Source organism: Heteronotia binoei, chromosome 11, assembly GCF_032191835.1.
Source record: "Heteronotia binoei isolate CCM8104 ecotype False Entrance Well chromosome 11, APGP_CSIRO_Hbin_v1, whole genome shotgun sequence".
NCBI lineage: Eukaryota > Metazoa > Chordata > Lepidosauria > Squamata > Gekkonidae > Heteronotia > Heteronotia binoei.
Window position 1 is genome coordinate 72584297 of NC_083233.1, and position 23531 is coordinate 72607827.

General features: G+C 49.0%; 2 protein-coding genes across 2 annotated transcripts in view; one reads left to right on the forward strand and one right to left on the reverse strand.

Moving 5' to 3' along the window:
• Positions 1–6060, reverse strand: part of GLT1D1 (glycosyltransferase 1 domain containing 1) — a 116379-nt gene extending 110319 nt beyond the window's left edge. Inside the window, exons 1-2 of the mRNA XM_060249463.1 lie at positions 5953–6060; positions 3792–3940 (exon numbers count right to left, since the gene is read on the reverse strand). Coding sequence (XP_060105446.1) covers positions 3792–3940; positions 5953–6020 — 217 coding nt within the window. The 5' untranslated portion in view covers positions 6021–6060. The remainder of the gene's footprint in view (positions 1–3791; positions 3941–5952) is intronic.
• Positions 6061–15974: 9914 nt separating this feature from the next.
• The window catches only part of SLC15A4 (solute carrier family 15 member 4), an 83343-nt gene continuing 75786 nt past the window's right edge, over positions 15975–23531 (forward strand). Inside the window, exon 1 of the mRNA XM_060249722.1 lies at positions 15975–16595. Within this exon, the coding sequence (XP_060105705.1) occupies positions 16017–16595 (579 nt within the window). The 5' untranslated portion in view covers positions 15975–16016. The remainder of the gene's footprint in view (positions 16596–23531) is intronic.

A 23531-nucleotide genomic window follows, 5' to 3' on the forward strand; every position in this document is an offset into this window, starting at 1 on the left:
CCCAAAATACCTCCCAAGTTTCAAAAAGATTGGACCAGGGGGTCCAATTCTATGAGCCCCAAAAGAAGGTGCCCCTATCCTTCATTATTTCCTATGGAAAGAAGGCATTTAAAAAATTGTGCAGTCCCTTTAAATGTGATGGCCAGAACTCCCTTGGAGTTCAATTATGCTTGTCACACCCTTGCTCTCGGCTCCGCCCCCAATGTCTCCTGGCTCCACCCCAAAGACTCCTGGCTCCACCCCCAAAGTCCCCAGATATTTCTTAAATTGGACTTGGCAACCCTAATCTTATTATGAGTAAAATTTCAGATAGAGTTAATTATACTAAAGCAAACAACTCTACCATAACATTTGTTGAAGCATGGGGTGATTACAGACCACCGGCTCGGACCACCCAAAGAGAACCAGCGGGGAAAGGGGGCGGACTGGAAGCCTCCAAACAGCACGTGGCCCACCCCCAGAACACAGACAGGTTATGTGGGCTCTGAAGGACCTTCCAGAGCACTCATGTTTGGAGAGCCAGTTTGGTGTAGTGGTTAAGTGTGCGGACTCTTCTCTGGGAGAACCGGGTTCGATTCCCCACTCCTCCACTTGCACCTGCTGGAATGGCCTTGGGTCAGCCATAGCTCTGGCAGAGGTTGTCCTTGAAAGGGCAGCTGCTGTGAGAGCCCTCTCAGACCCACCCACCTCACAGGGTGTCTGTTGTGGGAGAGGAAGGGAAAGGAGATTGTGAGCCGCTCTGAGACTCTTCGGAGTGGAGGGCGGGATATAAATCCAATATCTTCATCTACCTCACAGGGTGTCTGTTGTGGGGAAGAAAGGTAAAGGAGGTTGTGAGCTGCTCTGAGACTCTTCGGAGTGGAGGGCAGGATATAAATCCAATATCTTCATATACCTCACAGGGTGTCTGTTGTGGGGAGGAAGGTAAAGGAGATTGTGAGCCGCTCTGAGACTCTTCGGAGTGGAGGGCGGGATATAAATCCAATCTCTTCATCTACCTCACAGGGTGTCTGTTGTGGGGAAGGAAGGGAAAGGAGATTGTGAGCCGCTCTGAGACTCTTCGGAGTGGAGGGCGGGATATAAATCCAATATCATCTTCTTCTCTTTCTCCTCCTCCTCCTCTTCCTCTTCGTTTCATTGCTGGTGCTTCCCTTCTTCTCCTGGACTGCAGATGCAGAGGGTCAACTGCTCTTCTTGTCACTCTTCCTGCCGGCTCGAAATTTAAGCACAATGGCGGTGAGGCAGAAGAATCCTCCCCCCGTCCCCGATTTGATGCAGGTTCGGTGGCGACCCTCCTTTAAGTTGCCTTGCAGCCTGGGCCAAGCGACAGTACAGGTGCTGCCCGCTCACTGGAGATCTGTCACCCTTGCAGACCTCACGCTGCACCCACAGAGCGGCTTTGCCCGTGAACCTACCCGCAGTCCCATGGAGAAGTTCCCTCTGCTGGCCGCGCACACCTGCCGAGGATGGGAAGGGAGCAGACGCGGGCGGGAGACTGTCTTGCGCTGCTGTAATGGAACGTGTCGTCCGGCCCACGCGAGTGGCTCCTGCCCGCTTCACTCCTCTTCATTCTTCTGACACTTACCTGATTCGGTTTAACAAGCGCCCTAATGTATTCAGGATTTTAAAAGCAGCTCTGTCGCTAATTAGTGGCCAGTCGTTGCTATTTGTTAGTTTAATGAGGTGTAAAACTGTCTGCTTAATTGTTCCACCCCACCCCCACCCCGTCTGTTCTGAAAGAATCGAGAGTAATGCTCTCGTTGCCTTGGAAGCTTGATTGGTTTGGAGAGGAGGCTGCCTGCCGGTTGCAACCTGCCGTTTGTTTAAGGGGCAGTGGCGTGGCAAAGCAAACTGCCCTTCTCTCTGTAAACAGGCCCAAGACTGCAGAACAGGTTTGACAAGATACTGCGGCCCCGTCTTCTGAGAATCGAGTTCTTGACGGGTGGCACAGTGGCAAAGAGAGAGCGAAGGCGCTGCCAACACGGGAGCTTTTGATTCCTGTCTTGACCCCGCAGTGAAGCTTGCCGGATTGCCTTGGTGGTGGAACACGCCATCAAGTTGCAGGGCTTTTTTTGAGCAGGGACACATAGGAATGCAGTTCCAGCTGGTGTGGTGTCAGGGGGTGTGGCCTAATATGCAAATGAGTCCCCGCTGGATCTTTTCTACAAAAAAAGCTCTTTGTGAAACAATGGTGACACCAGGGGGTGTGGCCTAATATGCCAATGAATTCCTGCTGGGCCTTTTCTACAGAAAAGCTCTGTGTGGCACAATGATGCCACCAGGGGGTGTGGCCTAATATGCAAATGAGTCCCTGCTGGGCCTTTTCTACAAAAAAGCTCTGTGTGGTGCAGTGGTGACACCAGGGGGTGTGGCCTAATATGCCAATGAATTCCTGCTGGGCCTTTTCTACAAAAAAGCTCTGTGTGGTGCAGTGGTGACACCAGGGGGTGTGGCCTAATATGCAAATGAGTCCCTGCTGGGCCTTTTCTACAAAAAAGCTCTGTGTGGTGCAGTGGTGACACCAGGGGGTGTGGCCTAATATGCCAATGAATTCCTGCTGGGACTTTTCTACAAAAAAACTCTGTGTGGCACAATGATGATACCAGGGGGTGTGGCCTAATATGCAAATAAGTCCCTGCTGGGCCTTTTCTACAAAAAAGCTCTGTATGGAATTGTGGTGACATCAGGGGGTGTGGCCTAATATGCCAATGAGTTCCTGCTGGACTTTTTCTACAGAAAAAGCCCCGCGCAGGGGTCTTATGGAGACCCCATCGGGTTTTCAAGGTCAGAGATATTCAGAGGTGGTTTGCCGGTGCCTGCCTCTGCATAGCAACCATGGACTTCCTTCCTTGGTAGTTTCCCATCCAAACAGCAACCAGGGCTGACTCTGCTTAGCTTCCAGAATCTGATGAGATTGGGCTAGCCTGCGCCATCCAGGCCAAGGTGTCAACTTAAGTGCCATCATAAGAGTTTTCAAGACCAGAGATGTTCAGAGGTGGTTTGCCGTTACCTCGCTCTGTGTAGCCACCCTGGCCTTCCTCGGAGATTTCCCATTCAAGTAGTGATCAGGACCTGACTCTACTGGTCCTCCAAGATCTGAAGAGATCAGGCTAGCCTGGAACAGCCAGGTCAAGGAATCCAATCAAGTGCCATCAAATTGCAACCCCAAAGTCCCCCCCCCTTTTTTCTTTATTTTAAAGATGAATGTACAAAATAACATACAACATCTGGACAGTCACCGACATGACATTTTCACATCTGCTGCTTATCTGCAAATATACCGTATACCTGAGGTCTGTTAAAAACCAAAACCATATTTTGAGACAGTGTATTTTTGGGAAGTATGCCTTTTAAAGTTATATATTGAATTATAGGAAACTGTGGGTGAACACAGACGGGTGGTTTAAGCCGCCCTAGGGATGGGAGGCAGGTGGACCCAAAAATAACATCCACACGCACACATCTGCCTCCCGTCCCCGTTCCGACCGCAGCCCGCCCAGGGCCGGGTCGAAGCTGCCTCGGGAAGGCACCACTTACAAAGTGGTACCTAAATTCTGAGATGGCTTTGAGGTGCCTGGGAAGCGGCTGGGAAGCACACAATGGTGGTGATGATGATGTTGGATTTATATCCCGCCCTCCACTCCAAATCTCAGAGTCTCAGAGCGGCTCACAATCTCCTTTACCTTCCTCCCCCACAACCGGCACCCTGTGAGGTGCATTTTTCTTTATTTCTTTTTTAAATCCAAGGAAATCACCCCTCCAAATTCTGGTTTAAAATCCTACCACTGTACCTTGGAGAAGTCTGCCAGCTTTATAAACATGGATGCCGAGAGCGGCTTCGAAGTTCTTCGAAGAGATAAGATCCGCAACCACCAGCGGGGACTCGTAGTCTGAAGTATCCCGGATGATGCACTCATGGCCGCCTGCTTCTAGATGACCTCTTTTGTCACCCCAGCAAACGGAACAAGAGAGGCGGAAAGAGACTATTTGTGCCTGCTTCAAATAAGCCAGTTTCACAGAGCTTGCCCTGAACCCTTCTTTCCTGCTTAAAAAAGGCAGGAAAACCAGCTGATTAGAAAACCAGGAGGTCCCCAACATGTGCTCTTTCCTCCCCCCCCCCCCACACCCCCCAGGTGCTCCTAGAAAATCGTTGAAGCTTGGTGGGCTTCTGACTGGTTTCCCAGATTAAAAGGCATCTTGTTAAATGAAACATCTGCCTGAAATGTTTAAGACAAGGGCAATTTACACAGCTCCCCCAAAGTTGCAATTCTGGGAGAACCCCCAGATGAACCCCTCGGCCCATCAACCCCCCAATTTACACGGCCTTCCCAAATCTTTACAGCTTTTTCCTTTGACTAAGGGTACTCATTTTCAGCTGGAAGATCTACACAGAACAGCTCATCATAAACCTTGGATTCTAATACTTTCATAATGAATATTCTACACTAACTGCAAAACGAATCTCGGCACCTGTTAATGCGATGGCAGGATTCTTTTCACATTCTGTATTCAAAGAATGGTGATTTGTGCCCAAAACTTTTTTTAAAAAATGTACTCCCCCCCCCCCCCCCCCCCGGGCCACAAGAACAGACATTTGGCCAATTACCACAAATCACTCTCTTGTTGAAGAGATAAATTTGCACGTTACAATTCATTTTAATCCAGCATGCTAACACCACACGGTGTGGGTGGATGTCAAAATCCCTTTGTGGCTTTATTCTGAGACAAAACACGGATGTGCTTTGCTGGATTTCAAGATGGGAGGGGATTAACAAATATATGAGTGCTTTTTTCCAACATTTATTTTGACCCTGCGTTGCAAGGTTGGGATGAAAAGTGATTTGAGAAGAGTGAAGGCTGCTGTGACAATCATTAACAAAGCTGAAGGAAGAGAGGGCCCCTTCCTGGCCTCTTAACTGCTACCGTCCTAGCAAGATTAAGCCAAGCGTCTTCCTTTGTGGGGAGGGGGCTGTATCTGAAAATTCTTCTGAAAATGTAAATGGATGCCAGACGAAAAGTCAAAGGCGTCTCAGCAGTTCAATGCTTATACATTCTTCATACATAGGAGCTGCACTGTTCATATTCTCACTGTCCCACTCTCTTGGCTTTCTGCAAACGATGCAAAACCGAATTATTCAAGATGGCTTTTCTATGTGGGCAACAGTGTTGTACTATACCGAGGGGTGGTCAAACTTGCAAGATCCACGTAGAATAAATGTCAGATGTTTGATAGCCGCAGGACATTAATTTTGAGGGAAGAAGGAAGGCAAATAGGTGGGGGAGGGAGGAGGTGGAAAGAAAGCAACTTTAACTTTAAATCATTCTCCAAGTTGCCACAGAATATACGCCAGATGTTTGAGAGCTGCAAGACATGAACGTCAGAGGGAGGAAGGCAAATGGATGGGGGAGGAGGAGGCGCCGGCGGAAAGAAAGGAACTTTAACTTTAAATGCATACTCCAAGCCGCTGACAGTCTTGGCAACCTGATTTAAAGAAAGAAATGCCTTCCCCAAGCTAGATGACAGGGCGGCGGGGGCTTCAAGAGCCACACGATATAATAAGTGAAAGAGTCACCCTTGTGCTATATTAAATGATTCACAAAGTTACTTGGATAAATTACTGAGGACTGTGGTTTGCACTACTGTGTATCACTGCAGTGAGCGGGATCCTGTTGTGCGACTCTGCATCTTTTAATGTGCCCTGTTAATCCTTATGGTTTGCTCCAGTAGTTTTCAGACTTCTGGCTGGCTCTACAATCTATTGCAATGTCTACTGCATATCCATTAACAGTCCTGACTCACTCTGCGTAATCCGCCTTGAGTCCAAGTGAGAAAGGGAGACTAGAAAAGGGCAGGGAATCTGAAACCGACTTTTTTTGCCTGCAGCTCCACCTGACTAAGCCCTGCCTGTCTCCCACGTGCATTTTGGGCGCCCTGGTCCAGGAGACACTTACTGGATCCTCCTCCCCGTCGTGGCGTTTCCCGTCCCGGCTCGCAGAGGCGTCAGCAACAGCAGCCGCATAGTCCCCGGCACACTCGGGCTCTCTGCCTTCCCTACTTCCGGCGAGTCCCAGTCAGCTTCATTCCCTCCGCTTCTAAACCGGAAGTTAGTATCGCCTCTCTAGCCGGCAGCTGGAAAGGATCGCTTCACTCCCCCTCCGTTGAAGCTCTATGGTAGTCCTCAAGCCAAAAAAGAATTCCCCTGGAAACAGCACCTCGAAATCTTCGTTCCTCTCCGGGAATAAGAAAGTGATTTGTTGACTTGCGCACGAAAACTCGCACCTTGAATAAAACTTTATTGGTCTTAACGGTGCCACCGAACTCAAAGGTTGTTCTGCTGCTTCTGACCAACACAGTCACCACGAGGATCTATTGGCAGTGCTATTATTATTACTTTAGTAAACAGTATTTTTCATTGGTTAACTGATAATATGTGTGTTTTCTGTATGTCATGGTAGTCTGTGGCTACAATACTGGGGGGGGGGGGGGGGGAGGTTGGATGCTTTTCATGACCAACGGGGGGGGGGGGTGTCTTTAACTCCCTCCTCCCATTGCCACCTTTATAAGATGGTCATGTTCTTGCAGGTTTAACTGAGATATTAAAAGGGGAGGGGGAGCAGATGAAGTTTTCACCTATGTGTTTTAAAAGTGCCAAGAAAAAGCTTCACCTGCTCCGGTTTTCCCTCAAGCACCATTTGAAAACTCTATTTTTAAAATCTCTGGTGATTTTTTTTTAATTGCATTTTTTATAGTCCACCTTTGCAGAGTTGGCCTGCGGTAAGTACTTGGGATGGCGGACAACCCAAGACCGGGCTCACCAGAGGAAGGCAATGGCAGAGCACCTTTGTTCATCTCTTGCCTAACAGGCCTGTATAGCAGGGGTGGGCAACAGTAGCTCTCCAGATGTTTTTTTGCCTACAACTCCCATCAGTCCCAGCCAGCATGGCCAATGGCTGGGGCTGACGGGAGTTGTAGGCAAAAAACATCTGGAGAGCTACCGTTGGCCACCCCTGCTGTATACGGTTGCCACCCTCCAGGTGGGTCTCCCAGAATTAAAGCTGATGGCAAGACTACAGAGATCGGTTCCCCCTGAAAGAAATGGCAGCTTTGGAGGGTGGACATCATGGCGTCACATCCCTGCTGAGTCCCCTCCTTCAACTCCATCCTCCAAACCTCAAGGAATTTCCCAACCCAGAGCTGGCAATCCACCCTGCAGATGGGGCCTTGCCATGAAGAAGAAGAAGAATTACAGATTTATACCCCGCCCTTCTCCCAGAATTAGAGACTCAGAGCGGCTTACAATCTCCCTTCTCCCCCACAACAGACACCCTGTGAGGTGGGTGGGGCTGAGAGGGCACTCACAGCAGCTGCCCTTTCAAGGACAACCTCTGCCAGAGCTATGGCTGACCCAAGGCCTTTCCAGCAGGTGCAAGTGGAGGAGTGGGGAATCAAACCCGGTTCTCCCAGATAAGAGAGCTATGGCTGACCCAAGGCCATTCCAGCAGCTGCAAGTGGAGGAGTGGGGAATCAAACCTGGTTCTCCCAGATAAGAGAGCTATGGCTGACCCAAGGCCATTCCAGCAGGTGCAAGTGGAGGAGTGGGGAATCAAACCCAGTTCTCCCAGATAAGAGAGCTATGGCTGACCCAAGGCCTTTCCAGCAGGTGCAAGTGGAGGAGTGGGGAATCAAACCCGGTTCTCCCAGATAAGAGAGCTCTGGCTGACCCAAGGCCATTCCAGCAGCTGCAAGTGGAGGAGTGGGGAATCAAACCCGGTTCTCCCAGATAAGAGAGCTCTGGCTGACCCAAGGCCATTCCAGCAGGTGCAAGTGGAGGAGTGGGGAATCAAACCCGGTTCTCCCAGATAAGAGTCCACACACTTAACCACTACACCCAACTGGCTCTCATGAGCTGATTGCAACTTGATAGCACCGACATCTTCTTTCCTATTAGACCAGGGGTGGCCAAATTTGCTTAACAAGAGCCAAACAGCATAAACATCAGGAAGGAAGGAAGGAAGGAAGGGAGGGGATGACAGAGAGAGAGAGGTGGAAAGAAAGCAACTTTAAATGGATTCTCCCAGTTGCCAGTAGGGTGGCTGTTTCCTCAAAAGGGAGCCTTGGATAACCTTTCTCAATCCAGGTAGCTTCCCAGAGCATTACACAACGCCTATGTTTATTGGCTGCTATCTAGGGATTTGCATCATCTAGTCCAGGGGTGGCCAACGGTAACTCTCCAGATGTTTTTTGCCTACAACTCCCATCAGCCCCAGCCATTGGCCATGCTGACTGGGGATGATGGGAGTTGTAGGCAAAAAAAATCTGGAGAGCTGCCGTTGGCCACCCCTGATCTAGTCCTTTGGGCTTTACAACTCCGCATAAAGTTATCTTCGTGACTCCTTCTCACACACGCCCCTTGCTAACTCATCTGCAGAAGTGGCAGCTGTCCTTGGATTTATAGGAGGTAATTTTGGGAGTGCCCTGACCTAGATAGCCCAGGCTAGTCCAATCATCGCATCAGATCTCAGGAGCTAAGCATTGTAAGCCCTAGTTAGGATTTGGATGGGAGACCAGCAAGGAAAGCCAGGGTTGCTACCCAGAGGCAGGCAATGGCAAACCACTTCTGTTTGTCTCTTGCCTTGAAAACAGGGGTCACTTCATAGAAAACCAGGTGCTGGAGCTCATTAGCACAACTCATTTGTATCACTCCTTTGCCTATGCCACACCCCTCCCCCCCCCCCCGACATCAGCAGAAGGTGTATGAAATTATATCGGCTCAGCTTCTACCTTAAAACGCTTCTCGAATTAGAATTGGCAGAACCAAACCTTATTCCCGTCATACGTTTTAAAACGACTCTCTCCTTTGCGACCACAGCGGTGTGATGAAGATTTCCATCTGTCTGCTTGGTGTGTTTTGGTTATTTCCCCGTTTTTGGTGGGGAAAAATATTAGAAAGTTTCTCAGATCTTAAGAGTTCAGCAAAATTCTCACAGGGAGCTTCAACGATGGAGCCCAGAAGCAAGTTTTTTTTTGAAGGGGTGGGGGGGAATAAAGAATGAGCACAATAAAATTTCCGGATCTCAGCTTCTGTGAGCTCCTGCCCCAGATGCGGCCTGCTTGAAAACCCCAGGGGTGTCGAACTCATTTGTTATGAGGATCAGATCTGTCATAAATGAGACCTTGCCGGGCCGTGTTGGGCCGGGCCTTGTGTGTACCTATTTAAGATTAGATAGCAGAGATATAAACCTTTTAAAGGACACAGACAAACACAACTAAAGATTTTTATTTTTTTTTAAACTTCAAATATGACATTAGCACTTGTTGGTCTTAAAAGTGCTTTCTTTGTATTTCTCCCGCGGGATCCAGGAAACTGGGCAAAAGTAGCTCCGGATCTTTCCCTCCATCCCCAGGGGAACAGGAGGGGGAGGAGCCTCAGCCAATAGAAGGAAGAGAGGTTTGGCTCAGTAGCTCTGCTGTACTATTGAGAGAGCCTGGAAAAACAAGCTCTGCCTTCCCCCTTCCTCCCCAAGGGAGGAGCCTCAACCAATGGAGAAAATCGAGGCTTTGCTCTGTAGCTCCTGTGTGATTGAGCAAGCCTGGCAAAGCAAGCTGTTATGCAGAAGGAAGCAAGAGGGAGATTTATATCCCGCCCTACTTGGTGGGGTAGGGCGGGATATAAATCGAATAAAATAAATAAAATAAATAAAGGGATTGAGAGTAGGGTGGGGAGAGGTTCATTTTTGATACGACACTCAGTGCCAAGGATCTGGGAGTTGGTCAGTCAGTCTTTGATATGGGTCACAGGCTATTCAGATGCAGGGAAAACTGGGGGAGGGGAAGAGCCCCGCTATTATCAAAGTAACTTTCAAATGCAGAATTGGACTGAGAGCATTAAAATGCACTTTGTGTAGAACCTTCTGCTCCAATGGGACAATCTGTGGGCAGAAAGGGGTTCTCAAAGGCCGCTAAAATGCCAGGTCTCCAGAGTTTGATTTGTAACCTTGAAGCCCCATTGCCTCCTCCCTGGTATGCAGCATTTATAACCTAATTCCCACTTCCTACCACAAATAAATAAATCAAGAACACTCCATCTGCCCATCTAGACCCCACTACGAATCACTGCTTGAATTGGAAAATTCAGGATACCTGCTTTTTGAGATGTTCAGGACGAAGAGCAAAACCTCAGGGGGTGTGCCATTTTCTGTTTTGCTTGAGAACTTTTCCCCATGTAGTGTTTAAAGCAGAGGTGTCAAACATGCAGTTTGGGGGCCGAATCAGGCCCCCAGAGGGCTCCTATCAGGCCCCTGAGCAACTGGCTGTCATCTGCTTCCTCCCCCCCCCCCTTGCTGCCTTCTGTATAACAGCTTGCTTTGCAAGGCTTGCTCAGTTGCACAGGAGCTACAGAGCAAAACCTCTATTTTCTCCATTGACTGAAGCTCCTCCCTTGGGGAGGAAGGGGGGAGGAATAGCTTGCTTTGCCAGGCTCTCTCAGTCGCAAAGCAGAGCTACTGAGCCAAGCCTCTCTTCCTTCTATTGGCTGAGGCTCCCCCCGCCCCGCTCCCCGTCCCCTGGGGAAGGAAAGAAAGAGCTAGAACTTCCTTTGTCCAGTTCCCTGGATCCCATGGGAGAAATACAAAGAAAGCATTTTTAAGACCAACATGCTAACATCTTAAGCATGTTTATATATATATATATATATATATATATATATATATATATATATATATATATATATATATATATATATATATATATATATATATATATATATATATATATATATTTGTGTTCTTTATAAAATTTATTGCTACCGAACCTTGTACATACATGGCCCGGCATGACATGGCTCAGCCCAACCCAACATGGCCCAGCCCAACCAGGTCACATTTATATCAGATCCGGCCCTCATAACAAATGAGTTTGACACCCCTGGTTTAAAGCATCTTTCCTCTATTATCATAGTAATTCTCACAGAGTCCTTATAAAGCAGCCCAGTATGATTAGTTCTGACAACAGGGTTAAAAAGCTCTGCACGATGTGCTTAACTTAACTACAAGCCTTATTTGCGTGTTTTGCAATGGCATCTCGTAAGGATATGGTTGCATTTCCTTACATCCTGCTCCCTAGACCAGGGGGTGTCAAACATACAGCCCATGGGCTGGAACTGGCCTGTCCAGGGCTCTTATCTGCAAGCAGCTGGCCATTACATTTAGTGTCAGAGGACAGAGGCTGTGCATTACAGCCCTGTATACTGTCCCTGTGCTAATGAGTAAGGGGCGATGGAAGTGGGAGGGTAGGCACCAGGGAGATGTTGTAAGGAAATACTGTAAGAATGTTAATGTTTTAAGCATGTTTGAACATACGAAGCTGCCTTCTACTGAATCAGACCCTCAAAGTCAGTATTGTCTACTCAAACTGGCAGCAGCTCTCCAGGGTCTCAAGTTGAGGTTTTTCATGCCTGCTTGCCTGGACCCTTTTTAGTGAAGATGTTGGGGATTGTGGCGCAGAGTGGTAAAGCAGCAGTACTGCGATCTGAACTCTCTGCTCACGACCTGAGTTCTATCCCAGCGAAAGCTGGTTCAGGTAGCCGGCCCAAGGTTGACTCAGCCTTCCATCCTTCCGAGGTCGGTAAAATGAGTCCCCAGCTTGCTGGGGGGGGGGGGAGTGTAGATGACTGAGGAAGGCAATGGCAAACCACCCTGTAAAAAGTCTGCCGTGAAAACATTGTGAAAGCGACGTCACCCCGGAGTCGGAAACGACTGGGGCTTGCACAGGGGAACTTTCCTTTCCTGGGGATTGAACTTGGGACATTCTGCTTACTAAGCAGATGCTCTACCACCGAGCCACCGTCCCTCCCCAATGTTTGTATTCTGAGATTAAAAAATAATATTGTTGATTGGGTTTGCCAACATACTTTATAAAGTCAGAATCTCCTGTACCTGACCTTACATTTTATAGCCCGTATGGCCCAGCTTGACAAAGTTACATTTATGTCAAATCTGACCCTCGTAACAAGTAAGCCTGACACCTCTGCCCTAGACTGTAGTTAGAGTGTCAGACTACAGTCTAAGACAGGGGTGGCCAAACTGTGGCTCTTTCACACCTATTGTGTGGCTCTCAAAGCCAGCTTGGAAAATGTATTTGTCTCTTTAAATCACTCCTTCAAGCCAAGCCAACTGGCAGCTTGGGGAATGCATTAAAAATTAAAGTTGCTTTCTTTCCACCTCTCCCCATCTATTTGCCTCCCTTCCTTCCCACATCTGATCTTCAGCAATCAACACAGAACAATGGCCACATTCCACAGCCAGTTTCCTTATCACTACCCTTCCAGCAAGCCCTACCAAACAATGGGCACATCCACAAGCCAATTGCCCTCTCACCACACTCCCTCCAGCCTAGAAATAGCAGCTCTCCAGCAGCCCTGGCCTCACTCAATGCACAGCAGCCAAGAAGGTCAGAGCGCCTGCTCCGGCTGCAACGCCACTGAGGATGTTCTCCGCAGCTGAGAACGAAACGTCTGGAAGAAAAACTTTCTCCAGTAAAACACGGCACTTGAGCCCAAAAGATTCTACAAACCCTAATTCATGTCTTTTATTTATTCTATGCGGAATAAGAGAGCCAGTTTGGTGTAGTGGTTCAGTACATGGACTCTTATCTGGGAGAACCGGGTTTGATTCCCCACTCCTCCACTTGCAACTGCTGGAATGGCCCTGGGTTAGCCATAGCTCTGGCAGAGGTTGTCCTTGAAAGGGCAGCTGCTGTGAGAGCCCTCTCAGCCCCATCCACCTCACAGGGTTTCTGTTGTTGGGGGGGGGGAGATAAAGGAGATTGAGAGCTGCTCTGAGACTCTGCGATTCGGAGTGGAGGGCGGGATATAATTCCAATATCTTCTTCTTTGTCTTACATCAAACAAGTTCCATTGTTCAAGTTTCCTCAGCAGATACTTAGAATATAATTTACCAATGGTGGATAGGAGACTAATTGGCCTGTAATTATTTGGAATGGCGGGATCTCCTTTTTTATAAATTGGAACCACTATTGAATTAAGCCAGGCTTTAGGAATTATGCCAGTTCTGTCAATACTAGCAAAGAGAGATGCGAGCGGAGTAGCCCACCAATCTTATTAATTAATTTATTTATATTTGAACTTATATCCCGCCCTTCTCACCGAAGTGTCTCAGGGTCTAACTTTAGGATTTCAGAGGGAATAACATCTGGTCCTGTTGCTTTACCTGATTAAACAAGTTTAGCCTCTCCTGGTCTAAGAAATCCATGTCTGAATCCCTACTCTGCATGCAAACTTGCTGGGTGATCTTGGACGAGCCACTTATCTCACAAGGTTATTATGACGATAAAACAGTAAAAGCAACAACACAGCAGACGGGCAGACACGTTTACATGGATCGTGCTTCCATCCCAGTTCTGTAGAACTCAAAAAAGCCCGCATCCCTGTTTGTGAACATCGATTGGGTCTAATCAAGGCATTCTCTTCCTGTGCCTGAATATTTCCTTGCAGTCACGACGCTTGTTCGATTTGAGTTCACTTCCGCTGCAGTCCCATGCATGCTTGCTTCAAAGGAAACCCCACTGGATTATTCCTGAGGATCCTCAGTGGGACCTAGTTCTAAGCAGCCTTCTCTCAGATGCCGCCCAATGGAATTCACTGCCACAGGAGGTGGTGGCGGCTACAAGCATAGACAGCTTCAAGAGGGGGTTAGATAAAAATATGGAGCAGAGGTCCATCAGTGGCTATTAGCCACAGTGTGTATGTGTATGTGTATGTGTGTGTGTGTATATATATATAAAGTTTTTTGGCCACTGTGTGACAGAGTGTTGGACTGGATGGGCCATTGGCCTGATCCAACATGGCTTCTCTTATGTGACACAGAGTGTTGGACTGGATGGGCCATTGGCCTGATCCAACATGGCTTCTCTTGTGTTCTTATGTGACACAGAGCATTGGACTGGAGGGGCCATTGGCCTGATCCAACATGGCTTCTCTTATGTTCTTATGTGACACAGAGTGTTGGACTAGATGGGCCATTGGCCTGATCCAACATGGCTTCTCTTATGTTCGTATGTTCTAATGGCTACAAAAGGTAAGCTTTCCTAATAGCGAGACGGGAAAACGAAGACACATTGGTTGCCTGCCGTCCCCAGCGCACGTCCCAACTCCCCTGAGCTTGAGTGAGAACCACGGACAGAGAGCAAGAGTTCAGAAAGCAAGGAAAAATGAAATGTAAAAGGTTTGCTAATAATACGTATGTTTTAAGCCACTGCAGCCCCAGGCTAGCCCTATCTCAGAAGCTTAAGCAGGATCAGCCCTGATTAGTCCTTGGATGGGAGACCACCAAGGAAGTCCAGGGTCTCTACACAAAGCCAGGCTATGGTAAACTGCCTGTGTTCATCGCTTGCATTGACTTGGATGGCCCAGGCTTGCCCCATTTTGTCAGATCTCAGAAACTGATTGGTTGGCCCTGCTTAGTCCTTGGAAGGGCCATCAGGGTTGGCTGGGCAAAGACAGGGAATGGCACACCACCTCCAAATGTCTCTGGACTATGGGGTTGTCATATATTCAGGGCTGGCCCTAGACAGTGTAGCATCCTAGGCAAGGTTAACTTTTGACACACACACACACACACACACACACACTGTGCCGCCCCCAGAAGGCCAGCGCTCTAGACAAGTGCCTAGTTTGCCTAGCGGCAGGGCCGCCCTTGCATATATTAAGCTTTAACTTGAAGACAAGAGGGAGAGAAGTCACCGGCTCTCAAATCCGCACCGACGGCCCTGAGCTAAGCTTCCTAAAGGATTGCAAAGGGGAAACAAAACAGCAAAACTGCAGACGCAGCGTCTCGCGAGTCATCTGAAAGCAGGTCATGCGTTGCAAACGCAACGCTTCATCTAGGAGACTCCCCCTCCTCCCCGCGTCTCATCCCATTCATGTTTATTGCAACGTGACTCACACTCCTCTCATCCACGGAACTAAGCCAGATTGCTACAGAGAAGTCGTCGGGCCAGGCTCGGCCTTCCGAGGGCTAGTAAACAAAACCCGCCCTAGATGGCCCTGAAAGCAATGCAGGCAACTATCTTGGAAAAGGGACGATTGTTTTATTTGCACGTGTACCTGTCCTGCACACGCACCCCGGCCATCTCCCTCCAACCCACCCGCCGCGTCCTCCCCACAAAAGGGGGGTCTCTTGTTTTGCAAGTTCGACCACGTGAGAGCTGAACCTGGAAGAACCTCTCCGCTGGAGCGACGGCGCACCGCGGCCAATCGGCGAGCGCGCCGGGGGGGGGAGGCGGGCTCTTGGCGGCCCTGGGCGTTCCAAGCGGCGAGAGGAGAACTTTGCTGCTGCGGAGGGAGGGGGCCGCGGGGCTGGAACGGCGGACAGCCGGCGCGAGGCTTCTGCAGGGGCTGGCGGCGGCGGCGGCGCCGGAGGGGGGGTGATCCTGCAAGGAGGCGCCTTCGGTGCGACTCGCGGGTTCGAGTCCCGGGTGGGGCGGCCGAGTGGCGGGTTGGATGGAGCAGCGGTGAGGGCCCGTGGGCGTCCAGGGGTAGCTGAGATTCAGGCGACAGGAGGATCGACTCTTTCCCTCAGGAACTGGGCAAAGGCTCAGTCCCAGGGGAGGGTTTTGACTTGATCTGGGCGTTGGGTTGGGGGAGTTGAGCGTACTTGTTGCTAGAACTGGAGAATCGGGGCTAGGGTTAGGGGAGAGGTTGCATTTAATCCGAATTTGGGGCCCCCGTCTGGCAGGGGTCTCTAGGTGGACCAGTAAATTGGGGGCTTGTCCTAAGTACAAGGGTAGGAACTAAGCTTAACGCAAGGTAGAGCTGAGTGGGTAAGAACTGGAGAATCAATAGGTTAGGGGGCTGCCTGGGAGAGAGCGGACAGCGGGGGTATTGGAGAGATCTGAAGGCAAACTGGGCTAGGCAGTCTTGGGTCAAGAGAAACAGCAGGTTGAAGCTGCCCGAGGTGCAGAGGAGAGGTCCCATTCAGTGAGATTTCTGGGTCTCACCATGGAAGAGCCAAGCGAACGAAGCCCCCTTCTGGGCAGCGGCAGCTACGAGGTTGCCCGTTCCCCGGGCAGCGGTGCCCCCAGCGTCTTCCGTGGCCGGCGCTTGGCCTGCGCCGCCGTGCTGTTGACTGAACTGCTGGAGCGGGCAGCCTTCTACGGCGTCACGTCCAACCTCGTGCTCTTCCTGAACGGTCCTCCCTACAACTGGGAAGGCACCCAGGCCAGCCAGGCCTTGCTGCTCTTCATGGGGGTCACCTACCTGGTGTCACCCTTTGGAGGCTGGCTGGCTGACGCCTTGCTGGGCAAGTTCCCCACCATCTTGGCCAGCATGGTCCTCTACCTGCTAGGGATGCTGGCCTTCCCCGCCATGGCCATCCCTGCCACCATGCAGTGGCTCTGCGGCACCGTCTCCCTCTCAGCCGTTGAGAACTGTTCTACATCCATCAACACCACCGGTTCTCCGTGCCGCCAGGAGGGGAGCGCCCCCTATTGCGGCGTTGCCGCCTTCATCGGCCTGGTGCTCGTGGGGATTGGCGTGGGATCCGTCAAGGCCAACATCACGCCTTTTGGAGCCGATCAGGTCAAGTATGCTACCTTGCTTTTGCGGTGTGTTAACTCCTTGTATAGGAAGTTGTGCAAAAATCTTGGTTTACACATCTAGGAAAATGAGCTGGAGGCAGGGCCGGTGCTGGGGTTTTTGGTGCCCTAGTCCAGCGGTCCCCAGCCTTTTTAGCACCACGGACCAGTTTTGTGGAAGACAATTTTTCCATGGATGGGGATGGGGGGGGAGTGATGGTTTCAGGATACTACGACTGTGCACCTTATTTCTGTTAGTTTGGTGTGGTGGTGAAGAGTGTGGACTCTTATCTGGGAGAACCGAGTTTGATTCCCCACTCCTTTATTTGCAGTTGCTGGAATGGCCTTGAGTTAGCCATAGCTCTCATAAGTGTTGTCCTTGAAAGGGCAGCTTCTGTCAGAGCTCTCTCAGCCCCACCCACCTCACAGGGCGTCAGCTGTGGGGGAGGAAGGCAAAGGAGATTGTGACTGCCACAGGAGGCGGCGGCAGCTACAAGCATAGACAGCTTCAAGAGGGGGGTAAATAAAAATATGGAGCAGAGGTCCATCAGTGGCTATTAGCCAGAGTGTTTATATATATATATATGTGTGTGTGTGTGTGTGTGTGTGTGTGTATATATATAGACCCCTGTGTGACACAGAGTGTTGGACTGGATGTGTGACACAGAGTGTTGGACTGGATGGGCCTTTGGCCTGATCCAACATGGCTTCTCTTATGTTCTTATGTGACACAGAATGTTGGACTGGATGGGCCATTGGCCTGATCCAACATGGCTTCTCTTATGTTCTTATGTGACACAGAGTGTTGGACTGGAGGGGCCATTGGCCTGATCCAACATGGCTTCTCTTATGTTCTTATGTGACACAGAGTGTTGGACTACATGGGCCATTGGCCTGATCCAACATGGCTTCTCTTATGTGACACAGAGTGTTGGACTACATGGGCCATTGGCCTGATCCAACATGGCTTCTCTTTTGTTCTTATGTGACACAGAGTGTTGGACTGGATGGGCCATTGGCCTGATCCAACATGGCTTCTCTTATGTTCTTATGTGACACAGAGTGTTGGACTGGAGGGGCCATTGGCCTGATCCAACATGGCTTCTCTTATGTTCTTATGACCACTCTGAGATTCAGAGTGTAGTGCGGGATATAAATCCAATGTCATCGTTGTCGTCTTATTAATACATTGTAATATATAACGAAATAATTATACAACTCATGGCCTGGTTGCTAATAGGCCACGGACCGGTACTGGTCCATGGCCCAGGGGTTGGGGACCCCTGCCCTAGGCGAGCTGTGCCCACTAGTGCCCCCCCCCCAAAAAAAATTTAAAAAACAGATAATTGTAAGAGAAATGAAGAAACTGGAAACTATTCACATTTTTAATTTACAGGGTTTTTTTTATTTTAAAACTTTAATTTTCTAAAAAAAAATTGTGAGATTACACAATTGTAAGCAATAAAAAATTGTGAGAATACTACTTGATCCTGTTGGCTGGAGGTGCCAGCGACAAGACCTTCACAGGACCATTTCAACTTGATCCTTTTAGCCGGAGGTGCCAGGGACAAGACCTTGTGCATGCGAGAAAGATGCTTTACCACTGAGCTATGGCTCCAGTCCTACCCCATGGCTCTGTTAAAGTAGAGCAGGAAGGATGAGTGGCAGCATACAACTTCCAACAGGAGCCAGTTTTTAGAAACTGTAATTGGCTCTTTTTCAGCTTTTACAATTGGTTAATCTATCCTTGCCGGGCTCCGAGGAGCACACTGTGCGGGCGCCATCCGATTTTGCATTTCCTAGGTCTGCAAAACCCGCCAGGCAGTGTCTGCGCTCCGTGGAACCTGCTTTCCATTGGGGAAGGCAGGGTCCAAGGAGCACACTCACACTGCATGTGGGGAGAGGGTTGCCAAGTCCAATTTAAGAAATATCTGTGGACTTTGGGGGTGGAGCCAGGAGACATTAGGGGTGGAGCCAAGATCAAGGCTGTGACAAGCATAATTGAACTCCAAAGGGAATTCTGGCCGTCACATTTAAAGGGACGGCACACCTTTTCAATTCCTTCCTTCCATAGGAACTAATGAAGGATAGGGGCACCTTCTTTTGGGGCTCATAGAATTGGACCCCCTGGTCCAATCTTTTTGAAACTTGGGGGTTATTTTGGGGAGAGGCACTAGATGCTATACTGAAAATTTGGTGCCTCTACCCCAAAAAACAGCCCCCCCAGAGCCCCAGATACCCGTGGATCAATTATCCATGATTTTCTATGGGAATAAATCTCCATAGGGAATAATAGAGTTCCCAGCAGACATTTCCCTCCCCTCCCCCCGCTTTCTGATGACCCTGAAGCAGGGGGAGGGTCTCCAAACCGGGGGATAACCTGCCCCTACCTGGGGATTGGCAACCCTACGTGGGGAGAGGGGGTGCCTAGCGGTGCCCCCTAGGCAGGTGGCACCCTAGGTGGCCGCTTACTTGGCCTACTCCCATGCACTGGCCATGGCTGGAGGACCAGAACCACTGCAGTGTTGTGAATGTGTAAACAACCTCTCTGGAAGTAGAAAATTAGCACCTCAGGAAGAAAGTTTCCACCCCTTAGCTTTGCTTGCTTTCCTCTTTGCAGGGAGTTTTTAATATTTCAACACGCGATCTTCTACCTGCAGTATCTATTGAACACATGAACCTGCCGTGTACTAAATCAGACCCTCATTGCTCTGATCTGGATAGCCCAGGCGAGCCTGATGTCATCAGATCTCGGAAGCTAAGTAGGGTCAACCGTGGCTAGTGTTTGGATGGGCGACCTCTTAGGAATACCAGGGGTGTGACGCAGAGGCAGGCTATGGCAAGCCACCTCTGAAACATCTCTTCCCCCCCAAACCAGTCTAGCTTGCCATCTAGTGGCGCATAATGCTGAAAAGAGCTACCATTTGTGGCTGCCAGACAATCTTAGGATCTCCTGGCTAAACTACACACACTGCCATACGATAATTATCATTAGATGTTTGGTCCGTCAAAGTCAGTATTGTCTACTTAGTCTGGTGGCAGCTCTCCAGGGTCTCTCACTGAGGCCTTCCACATCACCCAACACCCAAACCCTATTAGAAATGCCAAAGAATGAATCTGGCTGCAAAGCCGTTCTACCGTCTTATTCCCCTGAACGTGTGTACAAGAGTTTCTGCTCTTGCTTTCAGATTTGTGACTTTCAGGAAGTTTCTCTGTGGCAACTCATCTATGGAACGCTCCCTGGCAACTTGCCTCTCAATTTCATGCACCCTTTCTGTTTACCCAAGCCTTGCCGCTGCTTCTGAATATGATTTGCTTTGGTTTTGATGTTGTTTACTGGCCTTTAAGAGGTTTCAGGCTTCTGCTTTAATGAATACTTAGAAAGTTGTCTAGTGTTGTGGGTTTTTTTTTAAAAAAATCCTTTTTATTGAATGTTGCCTCAAAAACCTGTGGCCATGAGGTGGGATAGGAAGAAAGAAATGTTAATTTCAGGAGGATGGAAACTACTGATGGGAGAAAAAAGATTTCAATGTAAGTGTTAAGAACATAAGAGAAGCCATGTTGAATCAGGCCAATGGCCCATCCAGACCAACACTCTGTCACACAGTGGCCAAAAAAACCCCCAAGTGCCATCAGGAGGTTCACAAGTGGGGCTAGAAGCCCTTCCACTTTGCCCCCCACCCCCAACACCAAGAATACAGAGCATCACTGCCCCAGACAGTTCCAATAAAATGCTGTGGCTAATAGCTGCTGAGGGACCTCTGCTCCATATTTTTATCCAATCGCCTCTTGAAGCTGTCTATGCTTGTAGCCGCCGCCACCTCCTCTGGCAGTGAATTCCACATGTTAATCACCCTTTGGGTGAAGAAGTACTTCCTTTTATCCATTCTAACCTGACTGCTCAGCAATTTCATCGAATGCCCATGAGTTCTTATATTGCGAGAAAGAGAGAAAAGTATTTCTTTCTCTGCTTTCTCCATCCCATGCATATTCTTGTAAACCTCTTATCATGTCACCCCTCAGTCGACGTTTCTTCAAGCTAAAGAGACCCAAGCGTTTTAACCTTTCTTCATAGGGAAAGTGTTCCAGCCCTTTAATCATTCTAGTTGCGCTTTTCTGGACTTTTCCCAATGCTATAATATCCTTTTTGAGGTGCGGTGACCAGAATTGTACACAGTATTCCGAATGAGACCGCACCATCGATTTATACAGGGTTTATAAGTGTTGGTTCTTCAAGTTGCAGGATCCAAAGAGTTCCATGCACTCTTGGGGATTCTGGGTTTTTTTCAACTCTTGTTTTGTGTCTTCACGGACAGTGTGGCCTTGATCCGTGACTGGTTTTAGAGGAAATCCACATTAAGTAGTGGATGGAAGAAGGCAAGCCAGCCGCCCTCTTCTGCAAAATGGAATTTGGCCAAGTGGGTGGACTCTTTGTCCAAATGTAGCTCCTGCATTGCTCTCCCTCCTGTAACATCAGGGGAGGAGCTGTGGCTCAGTGGAAGAACATCTGCTGGGGATGCGGCAGGTCCCAGGTTCAGGGAACTTCAGTTCAAACAGGATCGTGTAGGAAGTGATGCGCAAGACCTCTTCCTGAAATCCTGTCAAGCCCTTGCCAGTCTGAGTAAGAACATGAAAGGACATGTTGGATCAGGCCAATGGCCCATCCAGTCCAACACTGTTACACAGTGGCCAAAGAAACCAGGCACCATCAGAAAGGCCATCAGTGGGGCCAGGACACTAGAAGCCCTTCCACTGTTGCTCCCCACCAAGCATCAAGAATACAGAGCATCACTTGCCCCAGACAGAGAGCTCCATCTATACCTCTGCTCCATATGTTTATCCAATCCCCTCTTGAAGCCATCTGTGCTTGTAGCCGCCGCCACCTCCTGTGGCAGTGAATTCCATGTAGACAATACTGGTCTTGATGGACCAATTATCCAGTTCGGTATCAGGCAGCTCGGGGTGATTCTATCTCTTTTTACTGCCTTTGGATCATTTTGACATGGACTGGCCTATCCAGGAACACCTTTGTGTGGTTATCTAAAACTTCTTGTTGAAGAATCCACACCATCATCCACTCCATGTTTCTTGCCTTACCAGTGATGGTCCCCCCTTTTCGTTACCTGTTCCTGCCCCATTTGGGATGTCTTGTTCAACCGTTGCATGTGAGCAGCTCACATTGTCTTTCTTCAGGACAGGGTTCTCTTCCTGGAAAGTCTAGAACAGGGGTGTCAAACTCATTTGTTATGAGGACTGGATCTGACATAAATGAGATCTTTTGGCCAGGCCATGTCAGGTTGGGCCATGTGCGTACCTATTTAAGATTAGGTAGCGGAGATATAAATTTTGTAAAGAGCACAAACACAAATATATATTTTTTAAAACCGTAAAACATGCTTAAAATGTTGGCACTCATTGGTCTTAAAGATGCTTTCTTTGTATTTCTTCCGTGGGATACAGGAAGCTGAGCAAAGGAAGCTTTCCATCCTTCCCCAGGGGACTGGGGAGGGAGCCTCAGCCAATAGAAGGAAGAGAGGCTTGGCTCAGTTGGTCTCCTGTGCAACTGAGAGAGCCTGGCAAAGCAAGCTATTCCTCCCCAAAGGAGGAGCCTCAGCCAATGGAGAAAATAGAGGGTTTTCTCTGCAGTTGAGCAAGCCTTGCAAAGCAAGCTGTGATGCAGAAGGAAGCAAGAGAAAGGGAGTAGGAAGCAGTTGACAGCCACTTGCTCAGGGGCCTGATAGGAGCCCTCCGGGGACCTGATTTGGCCCCCAAGCTACATGTTTGACTCCCCTGGTTTGGAAATAGAATCTGAGAATGGGAATCTGAGAATCTAGCATGCCTATTCTTGTATGTGTTTGTGCGTGTTAAGTGCCCTCAATTCACTTCCAGCTTATGAGTTAATTCTAGGAGTTAATGTCCTCCAAACTGACCCATCCTTATTAGCCTTGCTCAGGTCTGGCAAACTGAGGGGCGTGGCCTTCCATCTACAAACCCAAATTTGTAGTCACACATGCAAACCACGGTGATTAATAAGGAATAGTTTGTACTGTGATAGCGTACGATTAGTTCTCTGTTCTTGAATGAATTGTTAAATGAAAGAAGAGACGACGCCTGGACCTGTTACAGAGCTGATGAATGCCACATTTGATGGACAGTATTGCATTGTGTAATTGAGCATGGAGGGTGTCAGATGGTAGTCTTTGGTATGAGAATGACTCTGAAATTCATGTGCATGTTCCAACCAAAAGAAAAATAAGCCAACTTCAGAATATAAGAGAAGCCATGTTGGATCACGCCAATGGCCCATCGAGTCCAACACTGTCACATGGTGGCAAAAAAAAGTGCCATCGGGAAGTCCACAGTGGGGCCAGGACACTAGAAGCCCTCCCAATGATGCCCCCACCCCCAGCACCAACAATATAGAGCCTGAGACAGAGAGTTTCATCTATACCCTGTGGCTAATAGCCACTGATAGACCACTGCTCCACTGACCTGAATAGCCCACGCTAGCCTGATCTCATCAGATCTTGCAAGTTAAGCAGAGTCAAGCTGTGGTTAGTGTTTGCATAGGAGACCACCAAGGAACATCAGGGTGGCTACGCAGAGGGCAGGTAATGGCAAACCACTGCTGAACATCTCTTGCCTTGAAAACCCTGTGGGGTCACCATAAGTCAGCTGGGACTTGACGACAAAAAGGCGGGGGGAAATGAGCATTAGAAAGCTTTAGATACTTGCTTTTTCTTCTGACATGTCAACACCTACCCCTTCTCTTTTTCCGCTTGAGAACCTTCTCTTCCATCTTGTCGTTCCTCTCGTTTGTTCAGGATGCCCCACTTCAGCGGGTTGGCACCAGTTCGAGCATCTTCTCTGCTCTTTTGTTCCTTTAAATTGGTCCCCCACCCACTCCCGTGATAAAGAAAGGCTTATGTCAATCAAAAGC